This window comes from Nomascus leucogenys, chromosome 25, assembly GCF_006542625.1.
Source record: "Nomascus leucogenys isolate Asia chromosome 25, Asia_NLE_v1, whole genome shotgun sequence".
Lineage (NCBI taxonomy): Eukaryota > Metazoa > Chordata > Mammalia > Primates > Hylobatidae > Nomascus > Nomascus leucogenys.
Genome location: NC_044405.1, coordinates 19,212,177 through 19,229,014, shown reverse-complemented (window position 1 = coordinate 19,229,014; position 16,838 = coordinate 19,212,177). Strand labels below are relative to the sequence as shown.

Sequence of the window (16,838 nt, the reverse complement as noted above, 5' to 3'; positions counted from 1 at the left end):
GATGTCCTCTGGTCTCCCCACTGCTCATCATTCTGATCACCTCATTCAGGTCTTGTCCCAGTTCCCCACTCTATAATTATTGTGTTTTCCCCTGCAGATCATGAGCGATCTGTGGGGGTCACTTCAAGACCATGCACATTTTCTGCTCCTACTGAAAATTTTCCTGCAGATTTGGCATCCACCAATGATTCTAAGAAGTTTTACCATGAGAATTGTGTAACAGTAATCTTTTTAAAGCATCTTTGTCTCTGGAAATGAGAATTATAGGAAGTATCTGGAATGGTAAAATGCGTAACAAGATGATATGATTAACAATACACACACACACACACGGGAACTAAAAATACCGTGATGTATGGATGTGGCTTTGAATGCAAAGAAATCTGCTCTTGTGCCACACCTTCTAATACCACTGACGAAAAGCTCCACTCTCTAATGCCAAGGCACATAAGGATATGCAGGCATCCCTCATCATACGAGTTCTCACTATGCCGACACTATCTGAATTCAGGAATGGAAAAGATATGTTTTCATATGAGCTCCTAGCTCTCAGAAATCTGTTACCGGCTGTCTGAAACTTAGGAACTAAACAAACACAGAAAATTTGGCATCTCTCACCATCCAAATACAGAATTTAGGCGGCGAGGGGTGGTTTGTACTTCACAATAAAATAACGTCCCTTTGAGATTTTGTGTATTGAAACTTGGGTGGAGAATTGTAAATAAACAAAAAAGACACTGACTTGCAGCTCTCCTTCCCACCATCCACCTGGGTTCTTTTTTCGGATCAAAATCAGCTGACCAGGGGCGAGAGTGAGCTGCTCGGGGCCGGTGGCGGTGTATGAGGCAATAACCTGCGCAATTTCTGAAAAACAAGATCAAACATGGCAGTGCACTGTTAGAGTCAGCAGGAGAAAAGGCCAAGAAGATGCAGGCGCCTCCCAGGTTCACAGGTGAACACATCAAAACCAGTGTATTGGGCTGGATTTCTGCTAAACGAGTAAGGCTCCCTGAATCGCCCCTGTTCCCAGAGCTACCAGGAAGACGCGGCATTCAAGGGCCTGGCTGATCCTCGAGCCCTCAGTGGGCTGCAGACTCCCTTGTCATCCCGTGAAACTTACTTACCAACTTCCCTCCACGAAGTCCGCTCCTTGCCCACTCCAGGCATCTTCTGTCACACCCCTCCCATAATTACCCAGAATGCCCTGAGGCCAAGTGTGGGGCCTCATTCACCACCCACCCCAGCACAGTAGCACTCAATGGCTAAAGTGCTACTTTAAAGTGACTAAAGGACTCAATAGCTTTTCCAGCTACCAAGTACAGTAGAAAGAGAAGCCCATTTTCCTCAGAAACCACTGGGAGCCCGGCAGGGGCTTATTTCTATGTTGTTGCTGCAGATTCTCACTCCCAACGACACAGCCTTCTTCTTTATGGCTCACATTTTGAGAGTAATCCCTGAATATCAGATGCAAATCCCGGCAGGGCAAATTTCTTTCTTTTTATTTCACGTTATAGGAGGGACCTGGAGTTAAGAAGGGAACTTTATACAAAAACAATTCAGCACAGGGGAAAAAATGTAAACAGTTCTGTACTTTTCCTGAATGTGAAAAGTCCCATGGGAAAAATTCCAGCAGTACCACAGACCAGGCTCTGAAACACACATTTCCCCTGGCCCCGGAGATCGAGTATGAAAAGACAGAACCCTTCTCTGCCTGAGTTCTGGCACATCTGCAGCTACTGCTTTCTCAACTTCTAGAAGCAATACAGAACAAACTGTTCTACTCCTCTACCCTTGCTCTCCAAGTGTGGTTTGTGAAAGGAGAAAAGAAGGACAGAAAAAAAAGAAGAAAGAGGGAATGAAGTAAAGAAGAATGGAAAGGAAGAACGCAAAAAGGTCTCATGTTCTGACGAGATTTCCTACTTTTCTACTCACTCCAGGGAACAAGTAAGACTGGCCCTTAAGCAAGCCGCTCTCATCCTGTTCGGCATGCTATCAGGGGTCGGCCACCAGGACAGAAGCACCTGGCGGTCATGGTGCAGGCCTGGCCCTGCCTAATGCTTTGAAGAGCTTGGGGCAAGCAAGAATGGCCACAGCACAGTCTACTGGCCCAGCCGAGGCTCTGACTGGGAGCTCCAGCTGGGATGTCTACGCTGGGATGAGGACTCTCCTGCAACACACCAAAGACCAGCTCTTGGCTCCAAGAGTTTATGGTTTGGAGAAAGACCAAACTAGCGTCCTATTTGGCACTGGATGCTCTTGCTCCTCAAGGGACCTGGCATATGTAGCCAGCAATCTGCCCCAACATTCTCTGCAGTCTTTTGTGTCCTTTCTTGCTAGTTTCAGTGCAAAGCAAAGCCCACCTGGGCTTCATCTATGAAATATCTGGACCCTCTGGAATGACAAATGTCCAAAACTTAGAAAACTTACACTTAAAACAGAGATTTGGTGGGGTGGTCCAATGTACCTCCATCCATTGACAGTATTTATCTGACTAAAATAAAAACCTAGACTATGTGAAATTTCCCTTCCTTTTTCTGGCCATGTAAGCCCAGTTGGAGTTGGGCACCAGACAGACAAGCAAATCCGTCTCTTGGCATTTCAGTGACTGTTTCAACCTATAATTTCCTAAGGATATTACAGCAAAAAAGTTCAAATGACCTAGACCAGGAAGATGTGCCACAGAAACTGTATTATTTCACATCCGCTTCTTTCTTTTTAGTGCTATTTATAGCACATGTGATTTTATTGAAATAAACTAAAACACTTTGGATTCAGAGGCGTGACTATAATTTTGTACCTTCAATGTGTACTGAGGAAAACCATCCGATGGCTTCTACATTAATGGGACCTACACTCAGATGTGTTGCTCCTCTAATCTTCTCCATTGTTTGTGTCCTGGGAATGCATTGTTAGAAAATGAAAAAGGGCTAACCAAGCCTAAGAGGAAGATGGAGAAGCAGCTGAGCCCATAATCCTACAGCTCCATGTATTATAACTTCCCAGCATCTTGCCTGAATTACTTATTTATGCATTTATTTTATTTTATTTTTTGAGATAGAGTCTTGTTCTATCGCCCAGGCTGGAGTGAAGTGGCGCAACCTCGGCTCACTGCCACCTTGGCCTCCCAGGTTCAAGTGATTCCCCTGCCTCAGCCTCCCGAGTAGCTGGGGTTACAGGTGTATGCCACTATGCCTGGCTAATTTTTGTATTTTTTGGTAGAGACTGGGTTTCCCCTGTTGGCCATGCTGGTCTTAAACTCCTGACCTCAAATGATCCACCTGCCTCGCTCTCCAAAATTGCTGGGATTACAGGCATGAGCCACCGCGCCTGGCCTCACCTGAATTATTTCTCGACAACCCAAGAGAACATTCTGTCAGGTAACATCTCCGCTCTTCATGTGTGAAGCAAGAGACAAATCTCATAACCAAGTAAAATTATTAATGGATTCCAAGGAAAGGACTTACTCTCACCACTCTTAGGAAAGATTCTTTTTATTTTAGGCTTCTGGCCCTAATACACAAAGATGGGGAGCAACTATCAATTACATTCAAAACATTGAAAAGTAAGCATCAGGGTTTGTAACTTACCAGGTTTTTTTCCTAAACTCCCTGTTTTCCCAGCAGTTCCAGAGCCCTTAAAACAGAGCAAAAGGTCTCATTTGCATGCTGAAGTTTTGATCATGCAACTTTAAAAACGATTAATGATGATACAAACCCGCTTGAGCCCCAAAGCCCCACTTTTCATTCTGGGAAAACACAGCACTGTATCACCTGACACAAGGATATAGATCAGGAAAACACGGAAAAAAATAAGTACTTTAAAACATGTGGCTTTTACTCGTTTCTATAAGAGAAAAAAACAGCAGAGTATGGGGCCCGTAAGAGCCCAGACGGCTCCGAGCACAGGCATTTCTTGGACCTGGTCAAATCTAACAGGAGGTTCCAGGCTAGGAAGACTGTTAGTTTACATCCTAAACACTAAGCTCAGACTTATTTTCATATGGCTAATTATGAAATACTTCACACATAAAAAGTACAGGGAATATAACTCATGAGCCTACCACCCGGTTTTAACACATTAAAATATTAATATTTTGCACATTTGCTTCAGGAGCTTTCTTTTTTAAAAAACTAACAGGGACAACTGGAGCCTCTCTTCCCCCATCCTATTCACCCCTCTCTATCCAAAGAGGCAGTGGCTGTCCTGTGTGGCCTTTCCACCCAATTTCACAGCGTTTATACACTGAAATTTCTCTATCAATGCACAGAGGCAGAGCATATTTCTTCCCAACTATCAAGTGTTTAAAAAGTGCTCTGGGGTTGAATTCCTCTCTGGGATACTCATGGAATTTTAAACCAGCCAAGTAAGCCAACAACAGAGATGAGAGGCAGGACAGGAGCCAGAACGGAATCTGTTGTTACAAAGTGCTTTATTCTAAATTAATTTATGCTTCAGTCTATCTTGCAGTAAATTAAGTATTCCAATTAAAACAAAACAAAAGGCTTAATAAACTAAACATGAGTTACTGAAAGAATAAAAATATGCCATTTATCTACCAGGAACACAACTTATAGTCTCTTTATTTTGCTTATTGAAATTTAAGAACCATTTACCAGGAAAAGTTCAGGTTAAACTTTTACTCTGATTCTGCTTTATTAATGAACAAAGTTATACAATAGCAATCTCTCACTATTTTTCAATAGGCTGCATATCAAAAAAGGAATACCAATGAAACAAGACTCCAGTGACCAGTTAACTTTCCTAGTACAGGCTTAGAATCTACTCCCTATACTCCATAAAAAGAACAAGGCAATTGACAGTACCCTAGAGTTCAAGTAGTTTCAGCGTGCTCCCTTTGAAAAACCACAGCCAGCCCCATAAGCTGAGATGGATTCAGAAGGCCATGTTCTGTCCTCCCTGCACCTATAAAGTCCCCCAGACTGTGCCCCAGACCTGCCCATACAGACAAGGGAAGCAGGATGGGACAACTCTCCCCGTGCCCAGACGTCAATTCTGGTATCTGAAGCTGGGTCTAGTGTTAAGTTTGGTTGGATATTTTGCTTTTACACTGAACTCTGTATTCAAGTAGGACGAAAGAGCTGAGTTTTCAGACTTTTTTTCATATTATTGAATAGTATAGCTAGATGTATATCTAAAAATTTTTAGTACTGCTAGTTCTTCTGTGGCTAGTAATTTAAGACTGTGGTTAAGAAAGTACCTTACAACTCCACTTACCTTAAAAAAAAAAAGTCACTGTGTGTTTTCCTAAAATTTATTTCGGATGGTTTTATTAAAGTAGAAAACTGTAACTTATTAAAATACATTACAAGTAATGGCTTTCATATTTTAACTGATCCAAAAGGTAAAGTCACTTTAAGAGTTTTCATGCACGGTAGTAGAAATTGAGTCTGGCTTTTAGTGTTTTACCCAACTCCCCTGAAATATCATCCGTACGACTCCCATTGGACTCAACTTGCTGGCCTGGCGAAGAATTTAATTCTCTGTTTCCAGGTCTGAAAAGTCCAATATGCCAGCTGTCTCACAGGGCAAAATTACTTTCTTCCAGGCTTCTGCCAGATTCTCCAAGGGTGGGCAGACTTATGTAAATCCATCCATGGGAATTCCACTTAGCTGCTCTCAAGACCACAGCAAGAAAAACCAAAAAGCAAAACAATGCCACCCCTTAAAAAAACAAAATCCAAGCAAATAAAATCATTTCTGGGAGCTGCAGGAGAGGTGAGCAGGCCAAGGGCAGGACTCCTAGAGCAGGGCACCAGGCCCAGCCTCGCCCCCAGAGCCTCCGAGCACACGGAGCCGCACATGGAAGGCCCAGTATACACTGTACTACTGGCATTTGAAAGAGAGAGAGAACTTTGTCCACTTGCTCACTCCTGAGAAAGCGGCCCCTACAGGCTCCCTGCCAGCCTTTTCTCTCTCAGTACCTAGGAGGTATGAGGAGAAAGAGAAAATAACTGTGAATTGACTGTCAATGCTTAAAAAAAAAAAAGGAGTCAATTCTTGTTGGTTTTTTTAAATGTGCATTGGATCTGTTAAATGACTCCATTTATAACCTGAAACTCCACTAACGTGCAAGTGGCTCCTGCAAGACTGACTCCCATACTCTGTGGTAGGTCCACCCCACCATTCCATTCAACTTGCACTATCTTAAAGACCACAGTTTATGCGATAAAATTTTTAGAGCTCTATTTAACAACAGTGAGAGCACTTTCAATTTATACGGGTAACAGCACTTAAATTCCGTCCTGATCAACGGAGATTCTAAGGCCTAGCCAAAAGTGTACCCATCTCTTAGATCTTGTGTCTTTCTACTGTGTGGGCAAAACCAGAAATTCTAAAAACTTTCTAGTAATATCCAATATTCTGGGGCGATTATCACCAGAATACTTCTGTTTATACAGGCAAAATATTGCTATCATTCTTGGGGCATTTAAAAATCAATGACCATAATGATCTAATCAAGAAAGTTTACTCCAAAGCATAAGTCAGTTACAGGCAGGAAGAGAGCTTAATACTGAACATTATCCTCCCAGCTGATGTGGACCAGCCCCATCACACTCAGCCTCCACTTAGCCCTGATGGCGTTCTGCTTGGGGGAAGCCAGTGCTTACTCCGCAGTGCCAAATGACAAGATCAAACAATGACAGGTCACACTGGATTTACTGTCACATTCCAGAACTTAGCAAAACCCAACAAAGTTCCGCTGTCAAACATCGTGACTCCCCAAAAAGAGAATCACCGCACAGAAAGGGAGAGGAAACAGTTAATGTGGGTTTACCTCTGAATCTTTAAGCCTCACATAGTTAGAAGGGAAGACTCCGGCCTTGTCGCCCACTGTTCCTGTCCACCAGTCACCATCTTTCTTGGTAACCAAAATCACATCCCCTTGCTGAAAGGTTAAATCTCCTTGCTCAGAACTCTCGTAAGTGTACATGGCAATAAATTCTGGTGGGGAGAAATATTGAGATACGGAGAGAGCTTGATTGTTTAAAGAAATCCCAGACAGCTTTGCAAAAGCAAGTTTACGAATAAGGAAGTTAGAACAAGATCCATTCAAGAGAAAGGCTAGTCACAGATAAAATACAGAGCTGCAGAATGCCCTGGGTTCCACATTCCCCCAGTGCACATAAAAGTTCAGTAGCTGCAGACAGGGAGACAATTCCTGGGAAGACCCAGACACAGGAACAAAAAACCCAACTGCATGTTTACCAACACTTGAGTATTTAAGAGTGATCTACCATTTAGCGTCACGATTTCTTTTTGAATGAAAATGGTTTTTACATTTATTTTTAACTAAGAGTTACACAATACCTACTCTGTGCTGAACACTGGGTCAGATGCATTCATATGCAGGCTCTTGGTAAGCATATTAAATATGTGTATTTCAGTTTTGAGGGTACCAAGTCACAGTTTTAAAAAATTGTTAGCATATATCCTTTGCGTAAATTAAGTAAGACATACTTTTCATTATTCAAGTGCCTGAAAACTTATGTCCTATTGTGCCATATACACAATATGACAGGAAGCTGTTAGAACACAAAATGAGTTACACATATTATTGAGTTAAAAATGGGCATCTAGTTGTCATTCAAGAGGACAAACAGGTAGAGAGGACTGATGATAAAAGGAATGTCTAACCCAATCCCAGAAAGCCTTTCAACAAGTTAAAAAGACAAATCATAGTTTATCACATTTTATTATTCATGTAATTTAGTCTTAAAGGATAAGAACTATTGTTCCTTTGTGTCTTGAATTTGAAGGGTGTGCATTACAGAAGAAACTTTTCTTTTTAATTAGACGTAGAACTTTGCATCACTCTTGGTGGATTTCATTAAGGTTTAGAACCAAATCACACTCTCAGAAAGACCACCAGACCCAAAATCCTGGACGGGGGTTCTAGGTACAGGATAAAAGATTTACAGAAAGATGCGCGTGTTTCTTGTTTCCACTCTTTCTCCATTTTATCCTAGGCTTCTGTATGTATTTTTTTAAAGCAACAGAAAAATCACCATTTACCCAAAAAGTTCATTTTTATGATGGACAATGTATGTTTCTCTCTAAACCTCAGATGATGTTCCTTTAATGTCGAGCCTCGTGTTGAGTAAGAGGCAGGAATTTTGTATGGAGAACTCCTTCGGTTGATTATCAGAACCTCTGCAGGAGGTACTAATGAAAACTAAAACAAACAGACAAAAACACAAAAACCTCTAACTCTTGTGCTCACGTGGGCAGCCCCTGGAGCAACAAGGGCCTCCTTCAGCGCCAGTGTTGACCTGTCAGCGCCGAGGCCAGCAGCAATTGCTGGTGGAAAGCACTGAGCCCCATGGCAGACACAGGTCATTCAAACGTCCCAGGGAAAACAGAAGACTCTCTGTCTTTAGCCCTGAGGCACTGGTAACACATACCTCCACAGTGAAAATTGGAAAAATGATTTCCCACAAAAGGAAATCAAAGTTTGGTGGCTTTAATAGGGTCATTCTTTCTTCACTAACAGACTCATTTTTCTGATTTCTCCATACTTTCACCCTTCCCTTTTCATTTTGCTCCGTTACTGTTCTTTAGATCATATTTGGCCATTTAAGATACAATCCTTGGCCATCAATACTTTCCCCAGTGATTCCTCAACTTCAAAGTTACTTTCTTTAAAACTGATTCAGATTTTGAAGTAACTTTCCAAATGCTTAAGAAACTTCAGAAACATGAACTCTGGCTGAACTTGGTATTGCAGTATAAGATATAAAAGAGACTGGGAAGACTGAGGCTGGCCCTGCCCTGCTTGCCTTGCACAAAAACATCTGAGAGTGGCTTTAGGGTGACAATGAAACCCAGAGACGTGATGATGGATAGGCAGAGGTTCCTCTTCTGCTACCCCTTCTCAGGAGACATTTCACAGAGGGCACTGGCCATCCCAAGCCAATATTTTAAATATTTTAAAAGCAACCCAAGCCAATCATCTATTTTATCTGGTTTACAGTTTACTTTAAATTTGGTTATGTTCAATGTGGTATTTACATGACGCTCATTAATATATGTAAATAGCTTTTCTCAGAATTTCTAATGTCCTCCCACCCCTTCACAAAGCCAGCAACCTTTCCAAATATTTCTAATAACTAAGTCATTTCAAAATGGCTGTAGTAAATACAAACTAAGATCAGAATTTAACTCTATTATGTTGCCCAATTTTAAGTATATGCATAGTTCACTTGTGACCTATTTATTGAGGCCTCAGTATGTGTCTCAAAACAAATAAATAAACATTCCTCCACACTGCTATTGGATGAGGATGCTCATACTTTATGTGGCTTTATCAGTAATCCAGGGAATAAAGCAAAAACGACATAAAAGTAGCAGACATTTACTGAGCTTTGTTCTAAAAGCCTTCTGCATATTATCTCATTATCCTTGTAATGATTTCCTACCTCAAGTGGTAGTTATCACAGCCAATTTACAGACAAGGAAGCTAAGGCATAAACAAAATAATACTGTTACTAGATGGGTGAGTCAAGATACAAACTCCAGCCCTCCAGTGAGCCTTGACTGGATATAACACACCAAAGTTTTTTCCTTTCTTATTTTTTGGTGAGGTGTATAATTTGCTTTTTACTAAACTGACTGCATGTGCTGTGTTTAAAGGAGCTTTTTGCCTTGTTACCCTAACAGTGGATTAAAAAAGTCATTAAGATAATGAGAATGTATAAAGGGAACTCTGTTAATCATTTTCATGGTAATAGCAAAAATTAGATGCTGGATTTGTTTAGTGATAAGGTTTTATAGCTATATTATGAGCTAAAAAAAATTTTTACTTTAAAAAATCCTCTTGAAAAAAGAACATTGTTACTGTGAGTCTGAAATGCCATTATACCTTAATCCTTGCTGTCTTCACCTAAAACAGCTGTTTTAATAATTCTATTTTTCATTGGGCAAGGTTTCTAAGGAATTTAACAATCTCATTATGGCAGACAAACTAAATAGAACATTCTATTCTCCTGTAATGTATTCAAGGAACCCATAAAGAATTACTACGGAATTGGTTAGTTATGGCATCTGTTAACTACAACACTGCTCAGACGTCTACACGGAAAACCCATCTAACTCAGGGAGCACTCTTCAGTTAGGATGTGATGATGGCTGTTCTGAATGTAAAAAAGATGTGAGATTTTTACCATGAGGGCCTGAATTACATAAGTTTTGTTCAGCTGGCATCCATATAATATTTAGGATTATGTCACCAAGTGGAGATTGAGAAAGAAAGCAATTATTTGTGTAATAAATACTCAAAATGATTTTTTTTTTAGTCCTAAATTGTCTGGTTTGGTTGTTTTCATGGAGCACAGAAATTGAGCTTCACTTTCATTTGGGATGGCACAGATGGCATTCATGTTACTGTGAGAACTCTAGTGGTCTGTGTAGTTACTTTTAAAATGAAATACTTATCTATGAAGTCAGATGAGACTAGACTATGTTAGGTGAAGCAATGACCACAATTTAGCTATAGAGATCCTCGGAAAACTTGATTCTTAGTGAACCGAATGGGTCTCTTTTAAAAGTCAAAGGGCTTATAATAAAATATAATTAGAAAAATCCAGTTTTGATGATTAATATATCTGACAGTATTTTCCATGAAGTACTCCGATTCTGTAAGGAGCTAAACTTTCACTTTACTGTAGTTTAGTATACTGATCATAAATGTAGTCTATCTTAAGATGAAATTCAATCTCATTTCAAACATTTACACAATGTCCTTGACCCTTCTGAAGAACATAATACAACTCAGGCCCTCACCTTCTCCTGAAACGACCGGCTTGGCTGCTGGAGAGGCTACTCGCTTTAGACTAGCAGGACTCTCTGAAGAACCAGAATCCATGCTGCAATAAGGGAAGAAGAGAGTATTTTAATTTTTATCTTCAAAGAAAATAGTACGATGACACTGATTTTTCTGTTAAAACTGCTTAAGTTTTAAAACTTTAAACAACCCACAGCTGAAATAGTTGTACTTAGCTAGGTTAAAAATACATAATAAGGTACTACAGAGGCATGACTCTAAGCTCGCATTCTTATTTTTCAGCATTTTGCTATACTGGACACATGGCTTATGTACTAGTTTATTTCAAGGCATGACTGACTGAGAGATGCTCATTGAATACTTTTGCTATTTTCATCCTTTTAAAGCTCATAATTTGTTTTGAACATCAATATGGTTGGAGGAATTAACAACCTTAGGTTCCATGCTAGGGACCCTAATGAAAAAGACAATTAAGTCCTTCTGATCATTTCCCCAAATGCTTTGGGTTTCCAAGTATTCATATGTATCTGGTACAGCACTGGGTAATAAGCATAAAGAGAGTCATAATCTCCAACTAATGCACAAGAGTGTTTCAGGTCTCAGAGCTGAATTCCTTCTTGCACAAGGCAATGAACAACAAGGCACATAGGTTTTCATGAGAGAAGAAAGAATGCACTTATCTATAAGAGGCTCCCTTTTGGTACTCTATATACTCTAACTTTTGCAGTTAAAAGATCTAGAAGACAAACTAATCCCGCAACTCCTGTCTGTGAATCTTAACTAGTGCAAATAGTAATTTAACGCCTAATATTGTTTTCATCAAATACAAGCAGATAAATACAAAAATACCTTGTAGATTTCCTTATGGGCCCTGAAATGAGTTTCACGTAAGACTTGGGGAACCAACCCTTCTGACCTTGAACTTCTCCAAACCACCACATGTCTTGCTGTTCCAGGACGGTTATGACATCATTTTTGTTAAAATTTAAATGGTTGTCTTTTTTGGCTCTCCAAGGATACAGGGCTTGAGCTTGTAGCCCCTCCACCTTTTCACCCTTGTGTGGAACAACATAAAGAACCTCTTGTTATGTTGCGGTTTGTTATCAATTAGGGCAGACGTGAACATGTGAACATGGCACCTCTCCAACAAGCACAGGCCAGACAAGCACACACCGCCACAAAGGGCCCTGAGGCAGCACAGCAGGAGGGCTGGATGCTTCACTGTTTCCCAACAATTGTTTATTTCCAAAAGTGGAGGCCAAAGCCTGCCAGCCTCTTAACAAAGTCATTGTCTGACCATCTAGAACTCTCTATTTCAACAAGCCAGGAGGTCACAATTATTCTGTTGCATCTGGCTGTGTGCCTTTTATATTTTGGTTCTATTTTCACTCTCAAGTTGCCCAGGACACCTCCCCATTTCCAATTTGACTGGTATTTTTAGTGGTGGATTAACACTGGAGCAGAAATTTCATGAACTATCATGAGATCATTAACTGGCATTTTAGTTTAGGTGGACCCAGGGAAATAGGCCCTATCTGGATTATGCTTGTTTTAGTTCCTTTTCAGAGAAAACAGGGATTTGGTTAGCATAAATTCACTGTAATTACCATTTATTGTACATCTACATGCACTGCCCCACGAGATTACAAAGATGAAAAAAACAGTCTCTGCCTCCCACAAATAATTTAGGGAAAAGCACTTTATTAACCATAAAGCACTATAAAGATGGGCAGTATTATTAGCAAGTAACTCACAAGTAATAGGGAAGACAGAGATAAAAACAACCAAGTGTACTACCTGGCAGAATAAAATATACTAAAAAGGAGTTCCTACTATTCACTGCAGGAATAAAGAGAAAAGAGGGATGAATTCTGCCTGGGGGCATCAGCGTAAATTTCACAGAGGGGGCAGCATCTGAGATGGGCCTTGAAGGATGAGAAGGACTTTGACAGCTAGGGCTTCGGAGGAAGGGCACTCCAGGCCGAGGGCACAGCATGGGCAAAGGCCTCGAGGTGGAACACTGCAAGGGGTCCGGGAAGAGAAGCACAATCCGTGGCTGCATGTGGCCTAGTCTCATGGAGGGGTGGAGGAGGAGGTCAGGCTGGAAAGGCAGGGTGAGGCATTTATTATCTTTTAAGAAGCTATAGCATTAAACCATTACAGTATCTTAAAGCATTTAGTAAAAAATGAAACACCAACTTTCAATCATATATATGAATGGACAAGAACAAAGGATAATGCCTAGAGAGAGTTACTTCAGAACCAATTTGTACTTGCCTTTGGAAGTTATTTATATTATACTGACATTAAGTTATGATTATGTCTGATAAGCGGAGCATTTACAACAGGTCAAATACTTTCAGCATCTATGTTGATAACCTCTAATTCCTGGTCTTCATGGGTTCTTGCCTTCTTAAACCCACAACATCCCTATCCTACTTCCTTCCACTTAGCTGTACATTCACTCCTTTAAGTCCCTCAGAGCTGAGGGGGTTTCCCTGGATTTTGAACACCCCTAAGATTGTATATTCTCGACCTTCCATTTTCCCCCTCTTGCAGCGGACCTGCTGCCCGCGTAGCTCATCTCACAGCCCTTCTGCACTATCTAATCCTCTCGGCCACTTCACTGATTTCTCTATGTATGGACCCCAGGGTTGGCCTTTCAACTGTGCCCTCACTGGTATTTCAGAATCTCTCCCCCTGAGAAATCTTCCCTGTGTCTGCTTTGTCAACCTTTTCATTTTCACATCGATGGGCCCTAATGACCCCAGCCTGGGCTGGACGTGGACTCCGGGTTTGAATCCCAGGTCTGTCACTTACTAATTTTCTGGCTTTGGCAACTGTTTAATCTCTCTGAATCTCGATTTCCACATCTGTAAAGTAGAGATGATACTTTCTCCAAAAGGCTATTAAAGTTTAGCAATCCCACGGTAATGTAAGATGTGTGTAGGTGGGGAGGGGGAAGGAAGTTTAGTAAGATCCATGCACAGTATTGCTATGATAGAAGTAACAGTGGTGAGCTATATAACTATTATTATTCCTAGTCCCAAGCTGTGAAGCATTGCTAGAGAAAGCTGAGGCAATGTGCAATGATCTATTACAGACTCAGGTTAAATTAAGCCAGGCAATTCTTCATTTTTTTTTTTTTTTTTTTTTTTTTGAGAACTCAGTCTTGCTCTGTCGCCCAGGCTGAAGTGCAGTGGTGCGATCTCAGCTCACCACAACTTCCGCTTCCCAGGTTCAAGGGATACTCCTGCCTCAGCCTCCCGAGTAGCTGGGATTACAGGCGCCCACCATCACGCCTGGCTGATTTTTGTATTTATTTACTTTTTTTAGTAGAGATGAGGTTTCACCATGTTGGCCAGGCTGGTCACGAACTCCTGATTTCAGGTGATCTGCCTGCCTCCCAAAGTGCTGCGATAACAGGCATGAGCCACCGCGCCAGCCCAATTCTTCATTCTTCTTTGTCGGATCCCTCATTTGCCTGCTCCCAAACCTCTTCTACACTCCGCAGCCCGTCCAGGCTCCCTCCTCACTGAGAACAATATCATGCAGCCCAACATGAACATTTTTCTTGGCTTTATCTTCTCCAATCTCTTCAGTCTTCCTCACCCAGAAGAAAAAGACTCCTGTCTTTTCTGTGCCTTTAATGTTTTCTGCCTTATACCAACTATATCCTCTGACACTTCACTTTTCCATCCCCATCTCCACTGGCAACATGGCCGGTTCTTGCTTTCCCGAGGACCCTCCACTCTGATCCTTCTCTTTTTGCAGATCTTTCCACTTTCTTGCTGCTCATTTCCTTTTACGCCCCTGCAGTGTGGTTTCATCCTTCTCCTTCCCAGGTTACAAAGCTCTACCTGTCACAATGAATGGTCTCTTCTTTGCCCTGACCTTGGTGCTTAGTAACATAAGCAACCTCCCCTCCCCCACCTCCACTCTCTGGAACAGCCCCCCACCCCGTCACTGAGTCACTGTTGACTGAGCATGTGACACGTGCTAAATGCTGAGCTAGGACAGATGCAAAGGAAAGTACCATTTCCTGCTGAGTAGCTCCTCTTCTTCCAGACCACAGAACACACACGTGCCTGTGGATTTGCTATTTTCTCCCTGTATTCTCTCTCCTTGGACGACCTCACACATTTCCTGAGATCTGATAATGTTCTCTATGGGAATGGCTCTAATCTATAATCCCAATCCCGTGCTCTCTTTCACCCTCCAGATCCATGTTCTAACAGCCTGCCAGACAGGGTCCCATGTTCACCTTCAACTCAACACAACTAAAACCCAACTCTTCCCTTTAACTGCGCATTCATTTCATTTTCTGCCTTCCTCCTTTCCCCTTTAAGGTGGGCCCGTTTTCTCAATCCCAGCCCTCTTCCCTTTCCTTGGGCTCCCACAGGCATTGTGACTCCAACTTCTTCACTCTCCTCTGCAGTCTCTCCCACGTGCTCGCCTCTTCTGCTTCCACCGGCACCTCCCTACTTGGTGAATGTGAACTCAGCTGGGTCCAGGCCTGCCCTGGGTCTCAGCTGGGTGACACCAACAGCCCCCTGACTGGTGGCACTGCCCTGCCAGCCCTCTACTCTAATCTTCCTGCACATCGCTCCTCCAGATGGATCTGCCTAGAGCCTGTGTTCCATCTGGGTGTTCTCAGATCAGAAATGATGCTGGAACCTCCAGTGCCTCCCAGATGGGCACTCGCTATTTGGCATGATTATTGATAGAAATTTGAGTTATTTTATCATTATTGTATTAAGCAAAAGAGAACTATTCAGAATAACCACCTTTATCCTTTCAGACATTATTCTTTCCGAGCAGGGCATTTCAGAGCCTCCCATTAACCTTTAATTGGTCTACCTTTTCCAAAAAAAACTCAGTGGTCTAGACAAATGGAGGGGTGCGTGATTTTCCTTAAATACATTCTGACTGTCTGCCTTCGAGCCTTTCTCCCAGCAGTTTCTGTCTGACAGGCCGGATCTCTGCATTTTCTAGTAAGATCTTAGCCACTGATCAAGATGTAGCTCAAGTGCCACTTCTGCAATGAAGCTTCGTTCATCAACCCAGGCAGCAGAAGTTGACTGTGTCCCACCCCCACCCCCAACTCCCAACTATTCACAGCAGATTTCTGGCTCCTGCATTGGATTCCCATACTGCCAGCCAACCAAGACACACACAACAAGGCTTGCTTCAAAATGACATTGCTAAAAAGCATTTGCTGAAGTTTTTGGCACTGGATAGCGTGCTAAGTCTTCACACTCTCACTGGCTGCCTTTACCTGGCCTAGCACAGGAGACGGGGAGGAGCCAGTGGCCGTGGCTGGAGTAAAGGCAGACCTCTGCCTTAACTGGCCGGCACTTGGAACGGTGAGAGAGGGCTGGGCTGCCCATGCATCCCAGTTATCCGTTTCTGGTTTCTCATTCGTGCTGGTGGGCCACCTGGAGGGAAAAGCACAACACCATGAATAACAAGCACTCCCTAATATACCAGCTTTTTACCCACAGTAAAGAACCAAAAAAAAAAAAAAAAAGCACTCCCTAATATGCCAGCTTTTTACTCACAGTAAAGTACCAAAAAAAAAAAAGAGGAAAAAAAGAAAAAGATGGCAACCGATGAGCCTGTGCAACACAAACCTAGTATACTTATGTGGCTTTCTACAGTGAAAGAACAAGGAGGAGGCTGGGCACAGTGGCTCATGCCTGTAATCCCAGCACTGTGGGAGGCCGAGGTGGGCGGATAACCTGAGGTCAAGAGTTCGAGACCAGTCTGACCAACATGGTGAAAGCCCGTCTCTACTAAAAATACAAAAATTAGCTGGGTATGGTGGCACACCCCTGTAATCCAAGCTACTAAGGAGGCTGAGGAAGGAGAAATGTTTTAACCTGGGAGGCAGAGGTTGCAGTGAGCCAGGATCGCATCACTGTACTCTGGACTGGATGACAGAGTGAGACTCCGTCTCGAAAAGAAAAAAAAAAAATTAGCTAGGTGGTGGCGTTGAGTCTGTAATCCCAGCTACTTGGGAGGCTGAGGCACAAGA

The 16,838-nt window shown here is 42.2% G+C and overlaps 1 protein-coding gene across 9 annotated transcripts in view; it reads right to left on the bottom strand.

The window, feature by feature from the left end:
• ITSN1 (intersectin 1) overlaps window positions 1-16,838 on the bottom strand; it is a 255,616-nt gene that overhangs the window by 66,779 nt on the left and 171,999 nt on the right. For 5 of the 9 annotated variants that reach the window (XM_030806019.1, XM_030806021.1, XM_030806024.1 and 2 more), the window contains 6 exons: window positions 16,080-16,239; window positions 11,651-11,856; window positions 10,801-10,883; window positions 6,797-6,963; window positions 3,588-3,633; window positions 743-864 (listed from right to left, as the gene is read on the bottom strand). In XM_030806019.1, coding sequence (XP_030661879.1) covers window positions 743-864; window positions 3,588-3,633; window positions 6,797-6,963; window positions 10,801-10,883; window positions 11,651-11,856; window positions 16,080-16,239 — 784 coding nt within the window. The remainder of the gene's footprint in view (window positions 1-742; window positions 865-3,587; window positions 3,634-6,796; window positions 6,964-10,800; window positions 10,884-11,650; window positions 11,857-16,079; window positions 16,240-16,838) is intronic. The other 4 variants (XM_030806022.1, XM_030806023.1, XM_030806026.1 and 1 more) reach the window with 1 other exon arrangement.